The 12,722-nt window shown below is 30.7% G+C and overlaps 1 protein-coding gene across 1 annotated transcript; it reads right to left on the bottom strand.

Moving 5' to 3' along the window:
* Positions 1 to 4,128: 4,128 nt before the first annotated feature.
* Positions 4,129 to 9,061, bottom strand: LOTGIDRAFT_52553 (hypothetical protein; the record flags this gene model as incomplete). The annotated part of the gene is made up of 12 exons (XM_009055528.1): positions 4,129 to 4,350; positions 4,595 to 4,843; positions 5,082 to 5,177; positions 5,597 to 6,151; positions 6,471 to 6,586; positions 6,767 to 6,920; positions 7,154 to 7,247; positions 7,515 to 7,621; positions 8,066 to 8,234; positions 8,464 to 8,514; positions 8,702 to 8,780; positions 8,935 to 9,061. Coding segments are annotated over 12 exons (2,019 nt in total), but the record flags the coding sequence as incomplete, so codon positions are not given.
* Between the last annotated feature and the right edge of the window lie 3,661 nt (positions 9,062 to 12,722).

Here is a 12,722-nt window from a genome sequence, read left to right as displayed (position 1 = left end):
CCTATTCTTTTTTGAATAATTTTAGAACTTTTTTATGATGGAATTATTCAAATCAACAGCCTGTATTACAACATAAATTACAAACAAAATATACAACATGAAACGAAATATACAACATGAAACGAAATATACAAAATGAAACAAAATATACAACATGAAACGAAATATACAACATGAAACAAAATCAACAAGTCCTATTCTAGACCTATAACTAATTCTGACAAATTCTACAAAAAAAAACCAGTTTAAGTCATAAAGTCATCAAAATATTTCCTTTTACAGCTGGTAGGGCACATGTTTAAACTATCCATACCACTTTTCAGAATAAAAACCTGACACCCAGTTCTCTTACAATAGAACAAAAGCTTACTTTAAACTACTATCACTTCGTGAGCACTATGAACTTTTTTCTGTTTAGTTATTACAAATAATCACAATAACTCAAACACTCAAACTGGTCAAGGTTGAAGTGATGATGAAGTATTTGTTGAAAATTAGAAGAACCAGACAATGAATTTGACTGATGAAAAATTCTATAGATAAATTAAATAGGTGAAATCAGATGTTAAAGCAAAAAATTTGTACAACTTTATGTATATCCCTTTCAAATTTAAAATAGATTTTCCAGGAAAGAAATGAACTTCTTTCAATAGTTGAATAATCGCTTCAGTCTGGTACTTGCATCTCTTTTTCTGTACTTGTGTCTTTGAAGCTTTGACTTTGAACACATGGCTCACTTTTTTTTTTTAGATATTTTCTCATCTTGACTGATCTTCAATTCAAATTAATTAAGTCTATGCTAAGTTGGTTTAATATAATTAAAACTAATAAAGTAACTGTTCTATGGGATATATTTTTTTCAATCTTTTTTGTTTGATAAATACATGATACTGAGGGAACATCAAAATGTTTATGATTTCTGTATAAAATGTTTGTAGGTCCCTATTATGTTGATTTCATTCTAGTATTTCTAAGCTGTAAACAGAAGAATTAAATTGTATTATAAACTCTACATGAAAATTTCAACCTTGCACATAAATATTTTTAGCATCAATTTGCACCATTCCAATTTTCATTCTGACATCTGTGGTTCTTGCAATTCTACTAAAACATCACTAAAGGGGAGCTATCAGAATATATATACAGTTCCCTCTAGTGATGTCATAAAACGTGTTTTAGTGGAATTGCAAGAACCACAGACATCTGATTGGAAATTGGAATGGTGCAAAAGTTTAGAAAGCCCCTTTACAATCCCTTTAATATGCTAGTCAATAATAACATTCAATTTATATATGAATTAAAATCTTACTTTTAAAATTATACTATCTCTCACTAACAAATCTGAATTATGTTAAATTAACAAAATAACTTTAAGTGCTTTTATGTTGTTAGTATTAAACTGAATGTAAGAAATAAAATGAAATGAATGGCGTTTTACGTCCTACTTTTCTGCACCATGTGGGCTAATAAAGACGGGCAACGCCATGCAGGGTGTGATGAGGAAAATTTTGCCAGGACAGCGGCATTAGCCTGCTTTTTTTCGATTTCCAACTGTCGAGGCATCTTTAACGTCTCAATGCAAGTGTCAAGTTATAAACACATGAGTTTTATGTCATGTTCACCTGAGGAAATTGGGGAAAAAAACTGTAAATAGCTTTGTTTTTAATGCAAGGCCAGCCAGTGTTGACAACATTTTAGCAAAAAAATAAATGGATACTTATCCTTACTTAAATAGCAATTAAATTGTTATTTAAATAAATACATGTACACAAATCATAGATATCAATAACAGTCCAACTTGGTAGTCTACTTTCAAATTTGCATAAAATATGAATAAATTTAAATAATTTAGAAATATTTTATGGAGTGAAATATAAAGCATAAAGTGAAATGATGTAAAATATTTTTCTTAAATGTAATGCGAAATGATGGTATCTATGGTTACAACAGTATGATTTTGAATTGATGGTATCTGTGGTTACAAGAATGTTTAAAAATGTAGTTATCTATGGTTACAAGAATGTTTAACAATGTAGGTATCTGTGGTTACAAGAATGTGTTTAAAAACTAGGTATCTATGGTTACAAGAGTTATGTGTTTGAAATGATGGTTTTACGTCCTACTTTTCTGCACCATGTGGGCTAATGAAGACGGGCAACGCCATGCTGGGTGCAATGAGGGAAATTTTGCCAGGACAGCGGCATTAGCCTGCTCTTTTTCGATTTCCAACTGTCGAGGGATCTTTAACGTGCACAGCCTGTAGCACACAGGGCCTCGGTTTATTGTCCCATCCGAACGACTAGACGCTTTTTCCATTTCAGCCCCTCGTACCTGCATCACTGACAGGGGGAAACTGGGTTGATACAAGAATGTGAAATGTTGGTTTGAAATGTATGGAATCTATGGTTACAAAAATGAGTATTTTAGATTTATGTTAACTATGGTTACAAAAATGTGTGCTTAAAATAGTTGGTTTCTATGGTAACAAAAATGTGAAATATTAACAAGTGTAAACATGAACTTTAAACTATAGACAATACATGCAAGAATTACAAATATATAAAACATTTTTTAACAAACATATGAAAATATAAAATTTACATCATGCATAACCCGTGAATCCAAACTTAAATCCCAAATACAAGTGATATGATCTGAGGCATATTAAATAAATATCTTCCCAAAATAATGTCAAAAAACATTGTTGTGAATTTAGCAACTCTTTGCAACAGTAGGCCTATATCTCTACTAGAATAGTTGTTACACCAATGGGAATTGAATTCTTTAAATATACCTCATGAAATCCAAATAAAGCCATTGAATGAATCAACACCAAAGTAGATAATTTAGACTCTGATTTGTCTTTCTGGTTCAAAATCTACTTCCAGTTTACACATTCATTGGCTTTATATGAAGACTATTTTCCTTGCTTCCATTGGAAATATTATGTGAAACATTTTCACTTTTTGTGAAAATGTCAACAAATTTTGTGGTTGTTAGTAATTTGTCCGCTTTTCCTAGGACTGGAATACAATTTTTTAGTCTAAATAGCGCCGAGGCAATACTACCTCTCGTTTTGGTCTTTTACTTGACAAATCTATGTCATCTGCTGCCAGTCTTTTAACTTGTGGATTTCGACCAGATCTCGTGAATGAGGGAGATTCTGCTTTGACTTTTTCTATTTTCACTGGAGTAGTTTTCACCTGAAATGAAAGGAAATGTGGAAATGAAATGAAATGTTGAAATGAAATATGGAAATGAAATGTTGAAATGAAATGGTGGAACGAAATGTTGAAATGAAATGAAAAAGGATTTCACCTGAAGACAAATTGATTATCCAGACTAATTCCCAGCAAAAGTCAAATCAGAGCAGATTTCAGATATCTCTCTGCTAGATATATGTTTCCAATTTATAAAGCACATTTTCTTACCTTTTTAGTAGTTGTGGTTTCTTTGTTCTCTTTTGTTGGAGTCATTTTATGTTTCTTCACCAATACTTGTGGTTTCTTATCAATAATTTCTTTTTTAACAGTCAAAGGAGGAAGAGTACTAGGCCCTGGTTTAGGACTCTCTGATGGTGAAGGTGTTTCCTTAGATACCACCCTTTTACCTTCAATGGGAGTTACCTTGATATCATCTGTATCATAGGCAGACTCACTGGCTTCTGATGACCGTCTGCTTTCTATTTTACCTTTTGGTTTTGGTCTAGTCTATAACATGGGAGATACAATTTAAAATGGTGAGATTTACAAAAGCAAAAACAGTTTAACTACAAGAGACCTTCTTAATTTGTCCAATTTTATAAAGGACAACCAATTGCATATCACCTGTCATTGAAAGACTTGCAAAGTAGTGAGTAACCATTAGGGGTCTTACTTAAAGGTACTAAAATATGTTGTCTGCAATTGGTTCTTCTTTCTTCTCTAATTTCACAGCCAAAGTTTGGTCAAAGTTAATTTTTTTGAAGATTTTTTAGCAAGTCAAATGTCTAGCTATTGTTAGCCATTTGTTGCCTTAATCTTTATAGCAACAAATACCAGTGATTGCTGTAGCTTTGTTTATGATCAATAACATGACAAAATATTGCCAAAATGTATTTACATGTACCTTCAACTGGCCTTGTTTACCATCTTGACAACATTTTGGACATTCCCAACTACTAGGTATATCTTCGTTAACTACACCCTCTACATCTAGATCTTCAAACTTCTTCTTGAGACATTCAGGATGAACAATTTCCCAGCAGATACCACATTCCATGAGGGTAGTGATAGATTCATCACTGTCTGCTAATTTAATTCGTTGATCTTCTTCACATATCATACAAGTTGCTGTATGTGGTAAAACAGGCTGAGAAAGAAAAGTACAAATTTCTCAATCATATTTTTATGTGTTACTAACTCAATGTTATCAATTTATGAAGTGAAATGATCTCAAATCTACTCAACCAAAAATCTTTTTAGTGAAAAAATCAAGGGATAGGCATGTAAAGTTCAGATACCCAATTTAAAGATGGTGGTTTCTTAGACTTTGCTCCTTTGGATTCATCTTAAACGGTTGCTTGAGGTCTGAAGAAAGAAGATGAAGAACTTACAGCCATACACTGTCTACTGATACAACTCTGTTTCATTCTACCAGGACCACCAAATTTCCTCATATCTTTACAGAAATTACATTCTTCACAATCAGCTCTTGTACATGCTTCACATTTCTTACATCTAGTTCGTCGCCTACGGTTACCAGATGCTTGCTTTGATGAACCTTTTGGTGGTTTTGGGCCTTTTGGCTGTTTATACAGTTTTACTTTCTGAAAATCAATAGAAACCAAAGTTGACTTTAAAGACTTTATGAGCATATTCTACATCAAAGTGTTTTATATGTGCCCAGCATTTCACTTTAAATTCTTGGTCTTTGACAATCTCAGAAAAAAATTCTTGGCCTATTCCATCCCTTGCACATGCATACCTGACAAAGCTTCTGATGTCACATTCAAGAACAAAGATGCGACTCTTGAATGTCAACCTGTTGAAAAGGTCCTCTTCAGATTGTATATGAGAATTGAGGTTAACACCAAATATGACAATGAGTACCTTAATTTCTGATTCTGGCCAGGAACAAATTGGTTCACCAGTTATAGCTAATGTCTGGTCATCATTCTTATGTTCTACCAATATTTGCTGAAAATACATTATTCATATCATATTAACTCTTCTATATTTTCAACCATAAACTATAATGTTTGTCCAACAGCAAACAGAAAGATTTTGTTAATCAGCAAATATGAATTCCATATAGGAATTTTGGAAAATATTCTCAGGAAAAGTTAGGATGAGAAATTTTGACATATCTGAAGCATTTGAGGCTTATAAATAGAAAGTAGATACCAGTACTATTGTATAAACACCAGGCAAAATTGTTGGTTTTTGGCTCAACAACTGTGCGATATCATCTTTCATGTCAAGGAAAATCCCTTTTAAAAATCTTTAAGTTTGATTGGATAATTTAAAAAAAAAAAATACTCATATATATTTTCAATTATGATTGTTTCTGTTTACATTCAAAAAATATAAAAAAAAACAAAAATTGTCACTCATACCTTGATGTCTGCAATAACTGATTCAGGATTCAATAATTCCTTAGGTATGACCCGTTTCTGAACTGGTACATTTTCTACCCATTGTACCAACTTAGCTAGTCCATCTTGTTCAAATTTAGTTAAATATAGTTTCTTTTTTTCCTTGATATCACTGTTTCCATTTGAAGGTTTACTATTTTCCACATCACTAAAACTCCCATCAGAGTCACCACCCTTTAACAACTCTCCTGCACCTTTACGTTTGGGTTTTTGATTAGCATCAATACGTGTTAGCTCTATTGTTAATCGTTGTGAAAGTTTGTCTGATTCCTCTTTTTCTTGTTTCACTTTTGCTGCGTCTGCTTCTTCCAAAGTAATAGAATCCGGATTCCTGGAGGGGGGTCTGGAATCATCATCAAATTGAGATGAATTAGGTGAATCAGGTGCTTCTTCTATTTCCTCCTTTTTCTTCTCATGTTTCTTAAGATATGACTTTCCTGTTAAACAATGAACATATCTTTCCAAAACATACCACAGTATTTCATTGTAAAATGGATAGCGGAACTTTTGAGGTACCTGAAAGAACAGAATAAAATACAAAGTCATTGTTTTACAAATTCAGACTCTTGGTTTTGAATTTTACCAAGACACTCATTCATTTCATAACAGCTATAAAAAATTTAGACAAGCACCATGAAAACTTAAAGAGAAAAAAGAATAAATTTCATAATTTTGTCAAGGATGGCTTAGCAGGTTCTACAAACAATAATTTTTCTCCATTACTGGGTCAACTGGAGTATTTTCAAATGTCAAACTTCAAGCAACAAAAGTATACAGAAATCTTGAAGTCTTGGATTTCAGATCTTAAGCATTACTTTGAATTATGGTAACTTACATGTGTTCTATCTTCTACTTCTGCTACACGTAGTTGTTGTGTGATGTTAAAACTATGTATAAAATTACCTCCAAACACTAGAGAGTCTACCGGTGTATACACAGCATGTATCCATCCTACAAAATACAAATGACATGGATAAGCCATGGACTATTACACCCACCATTAATAATGATGGAAAATTTCAAAAAAATATTATGCACATTTTTGAGCACCATAATGCCAAATCCCTGCCCTGGCACAAACTTTTTGAAACTGATAAAATACCATTAGAATATTTAAGATGAAATTCCTACCTGATGGAATTATGAATGTGTAACCAGCTTTTAGTTCCAGCATCTGGCAAGATTCCACTTGATCTGCCAGGAATACATCCCCTTGTTTTCCTGATAATATCCAGTTCTCATATATAGCTATATTCTTCTCTGTTGGTGGAATTAACCAAAATACCTTTAAAATAAAAAAGGTTTCAATAATCTATAAATTCTTATCTTCTTTAAATACTTATCAAATGAAATGAATGGAGTTTTACATCCTACTTTTCTGAACCTAAATGGCTAATGAAGACCATGAGGGAAATTTTGCAAGGACAGCTGCATTAGTCTTATCAATTTTCGAAATCCTTATCAGGACAACTGGAATTGAAATAAATTCTAATATTATAGATAAGCACAAAATCTTACCTTCTCTCCATGTAAGATATGATACCATACTGAGGTTCCACCAAAATCTATATGAAAATCTGTATAACAGCCTTCAACACTCATTAAACAATATCTAGAAATAACATAATCTATATTAGTACAAAAATACACAAAAAATCTATTTTAGTAATAGAATACACACAAAACCTAGGCTATGTGGCATGCTTTATCATTAAATTCTATTAATTTTTATACTGCCATAAATACAATCATAAATATGATGCAATACAATATATATATAAATATCCTATATACCATGAAAGACTTGAAAATCTCTCTAGTCTAGAATATTCACATTAGACTTTTCAAAAGCTAAATATAATATAGGGTCTTAACATACTTTTGAACTTTTGGATATTTCATCTTATCTATCACATTGGTTGATTCTGTTTGACAATCTTTTAAATGTCGTGGCCATACTCTATCTACCCAATCTATTTGTCGTACCTGAAAAACGCAATGGGTTGGAATTTCAAGGATAATTTTAAACAAAACATTTCTTTCCACTGCAACTTGATATTCACTCATGGTGGTCATATGATTTGATATAATCAAACTGATTAACACCAAGTGAACATCAAGTTTAACCATTAATACTATTATAGTCATCATTTCAACTGATAACCCTACGCCATAATTGATCAGAACGAAAAGTAAAACTATGTAGTATAGCTATTGAAAATCTCTATAAAATCACTTCCATTTTGTTACAACAAGTCTGACTGGCAAAACATGTAATCTTACTTCATTCTTGGTTTTCTGTCTCAGACATTAAAGACCGCAAAATTCTTTTAAACCCTTGAGGGCTCAAGATTATTTTGGAGACTTTTGAAACAAAAATGTTGTGTGGAAGTTTTTTTTTTAGAGTGGGACACTTTAAAATAGACTCACCAAGGTTGGAGATTCGACATAATTAGCCAGTCTGGTATGACTGAACTCTAAACTAATAACATTCAACAATCTATCACGTTCAGGGTTTTCATAATATCTGACCCAATCTTTCATAGACATCTCCATTCCTCTCTGTGTATTTACATCCATCACATCTAATACTCTTCTACTTCCTGTAAACAAATGAAATGAAGAATTATATGTTTGGGGCGAATTTATTGGTAGGGATGTTGAGATACATAGCTAAAGTACAAATATCGATCCAAATCCCATTCAGAAAACAAGCAGTGTCGTTCTTCCTGAAATAGGACGTTAAATTTTCTGCAAAGTTATTTGTTGTCTGAAATAAATTGTCTGAAAATATAGTTACCTCCCTTTAATTAGTTTTCAACTGACACTTACCGACACATTGTTTTACTTCTGCTACTTTGAAGTTTTCACTTGGCACTCTGCAAATACATTTTGAATCAAATGAACTGATTTCGGAAGAATTTTTACGAGGAAGGACACTAAATCGAGGAATTACAACAATTGCTTCGCTTTTGGTGAGCATTAGGGCTTCTAAATTAACGATTTAGAAAAGTTATAGCCTAGATACTGATAGGCTTAGTCATTAAGGCGTTGAGGCTTACTTACCGCATTCCCAGTCCCGTCTTTTCATAAAATACTATAGGGTTCTTTAATCCATGTTGTTGTACGTGTTTAAGGGTGAATTCTGAAAAACGGGATTATATGAGGTAATAGTTAACCAGTATAGCGTGTAGGCCTCGTAGAGATCTTTCTTTTCGATCAAAAAATTCAGCAATACAAAATTGTTATGTGTGCTTCACCTAAAATTAATGATTTCTTTTTTTTAAATATTAGCTTACCATCGCCTTTCATTGGTGTAACAAAGTTTCCTCGACATCGGTTATTGTTAAACTTGTCCAAAATGCTATAGTTTCTTTTCCCTTCTATTTCATCGTCGTCTATACCTTGGTCTGTGTATAATTTTCGCTCTTTTGTTCGCTGAAATTAGACGAACATTAGATTAGATATACTACTCCCAGTTAAAGGCATACTGAAATCTATAAAAGACAAGAAACTGTAAAGTTAATTTTTTTGTTACTAAAATATTGTAGTTATTTCCCCTTCATAAATCATTAAAGACATGTTTTTTCATATCCTAAGGATGAATTTTTGTTTAAGAGTCTACAGGAATAATTACAGATTTTTTCCATATATTATATTTCCAGCTTATCTTGGGCCACACTGTTTAGATGGAATAAAGAATATAGCATTTACTGAATAAATGTGTCGGCCTATATCTATTTTGAAAATAAGTATCGCTTAAAATCAGGCTCTGAAAATCAACTGGCATTTAATATTAACAATTGCTTAAAATTCAGCACAATAAATACACCTTTAAACATTTATAACGACTTGTATGTATATTGATTTTCAATTATAAAGTATTGACTTTGCTGAATATATCTATACTTTATTGCATTATAAAAGTTTCGATTCACATTCCGTTTGCTGAATAGGCTACATTCTTTGAAGAAATTATACTATTGAATATTCATTTTTCTGAATATATTGATGGTCTTAATTATAATAGCAAATTCCAGTTTCACAATTACGTTTATCAAATTCATTCACTTTGCAAAAAAATATAATCACGTCATAAATTTAATTCCTTGAATATTCAGTCCTCTTAATATACGTCATATACAGCCGTATCTTGTGAATATTCATTTTTCTTAAAGGATAATACCTACCTACCTAAGATTTTACCTACTGAACACAATAAAACGTTATCGAATTTGATGGTTATTCAATATTTATTTTGCTGAAAATATACAGTTGGATACTTATAAAATATTCAATAATTATTCAATTTTATTACAAATTTTCATATTCGTCGTTGAATAAAAAAAAAACTGAATACCATGTAAAAAAGAGGCCATTTTCAGTGATATTTATTTGTTTGATAAACTTATTGGTTTAATATTTCGTTTTTCGTTACATATGAGACAACCTACATTAGTGTCAAAAAAAAAATTTATCTCAAAAATATTACATTCGATTCTCGAACACAACTCAAACAATTTCATCAATAAATCGTTAAACACGCATATACAATTTCATAAACATATTAATAATGATATAAATCTTTAAACAATAAAATTCCACGAGCAAATTGATGCATGAAATTAAAAATTTTCGCAGAAATTCTAGTTGATTTGATGATAGCTCTTTATTCATTTAGTTCGTTAATATTCAATTTGGTGAACATATCATATTTTATAATACAATACAAATTTCATTAATATTCAATTGCAGGAACATAATAATACAAACCCATACAACAATAACATCGTTCATATACAATTGAACATATTAATGCATGCTTAAACATAAAAAATCAAGATGACCATATTGAATATATTCGGTAAATATTTAGTTTAATGAACATAATGACACATACTATATTCAATTTGATACATTTGACCATAACTTTTAAATATTCAATTTGGAAACAAATTGTTATATGCTTAAATACTAAATTCGTTAAATAGCTTGTTTGAAAAATACATTTAAACATAATATTTATACGAAAATTATATTGAACAATAACTATTCAATAATCCATTGGGAACATATTGATACAAACGACACATTCGTTAATATTCATTGTGAAAATATACAAATACAATCTATAAAATATTCGAATTGTCCAGCAAAAGAGACAATCGAATCAACATACATTCGATTAAAAATCGGGCATTTAATCATTGGGCAGCAAGCGATCTTATTTTTATGTGAATTTCATAGTGCTCACCCAGTATATGAATTTAAAATCTAGATAACCTACTATAGTGTATTTTGGACATTCACTACCTGGTGTTTTGCTATATTAAATTAATAAATTTCGTCTGTATTTTGTCATAATAACAAAGATCTTTAATTTGTTACTTATATTCAAAATTAAACCTGTTTTTAGATAGAGAGACCGATATAACCACTAAGCCACGGGCCTATTACATTATATATTATATATAGTAAGAAATGAGGTCAAATTTCGACCACAAATTTGACCTGGTGTGCAGTGGTTTTATGCTTGAACGATCGACAATGGCTCTTTTCTTCAGTTCTACTTCGTTTAAGATATGTATCCTTTATAAGGCGGATTTTTTTTAACCTATTTTCATACAGATTCTTACTCCATTTACTACGAACCGATTTCATTTAAAGGGACAGTCTGATAGATTATTCTTTTTCCCGAAAAATACAAAATTTGTGTCTTAATGGAGAACATTTTCTCAAAAATAAAGAATAGAATTAATTAAAATAGAAAAATAAATAATAAAGAAATAAACTTTTAATTGATATTAGGTGAGGATAGGTCTACAATGTGAATTGTTTAAATTTCAAGATTGTTGTATAAAAATTTCAAGATTGTTGTATAAAAATTTCCAAGATTGTTGTATAAAAATTTCAAGATTGTTGTATAACAACTTCTAGATTGTTGTATAAAAATTTCAAGATTGTTGTATAAAAATTTCAAGATTGTTATATAAAAATTGTTGTATAAAAATTTCAAGATTGTTGTATAACAACTTCTAGATTGTTGTATAAAAATTTGAAGATTGTTGTATAAAAATTTGAAGATTGTTGTATAAAAATTTCAAGATTGTTGTATAACAACTTCTAGATTGTTGTATAAATTTGCAAGGTTATAATATAAAGATTATTGTATCAAGATTGTTGACTCTCATAATGAAATATTATAGAAATTAACATACAAACCTTTTTATTACATAATTTGTGTCGATATGCTTTTTTAATGAGCTCTAAGGTGATATGCTATTTCTATTAAGACAAAGATGAAATCAAATAACGGAACTAATTTTTACGGTGCTTATTTGATGTAATCTCTAGACTACACCTATCATCCTCAGGAGTTCATCGACTCAAGTTTACACTACTGACATGATCATAGTGTTATACAATTATGAATACAATTTTGTCGGCATTTGTATATTTTTCATCGACATTGTCCATCTAAACAAATATAATTTTTAATTGACAAGAATATTTCCTCGACACTTTTGCAATTTGTTCAGATGTGATTACAATTCCACAGATAAGAACATAATAATACGTCGACAAGAACATAATTTTAATACACCGGTACCGGCTGTACCAGAAAACAATTCTTCATCGACAAGAGTATAATGTTTTATTATGAAGAATGGAGTCTATTAGAGGGGACTTGTATTCTCATGTCCAACAACCGAGTCTTTAATTACACAACTATCATTTGGCACAACTAGGCTATCATTTGGCACAACTGTCATTTGGCATAACTAGCATTTGGCACAACTATCATTTGACATAACTATCATTTGGCATAACTATCATTTGACATAACTATTATTTGGCACAACTATTATTTGACACAACTATCATTTGACATAACTATCATTTGACATAATTTGAACAAAACAAGTGTGTCTGTTATCTTGAATTATGATTTAGGGCTGGATTTTTGTTTCGTTTTAGTCGACGTTAATATTTTTACATCGACAATTTCTTCAATTAGTCGAGTGATCTATTGTTGGGTGGGTGAATTAAAGAGACAAAAATAAATCAATTAAGTACATATTAAGGC

Source organism: Lottia gigantea (genome assembly GCF_000327385.1).
Source record: "Lottia gigantea unplaced genomic scaffold LOTGIsca_25, whole genome shotgun sequence".
Classification (NCBI taxonomy): domain Eukaryota; kingdom Metazoa; phylum Mollusca; class Gastropoda; family Lottiidae; genus Lottia; species Lottia gigantea.
The sequence above is the reverse complement of the archived record's forward strand: the minus strand, read 5'-3'. Positions and strand labels throughout refer to the sequence as shown.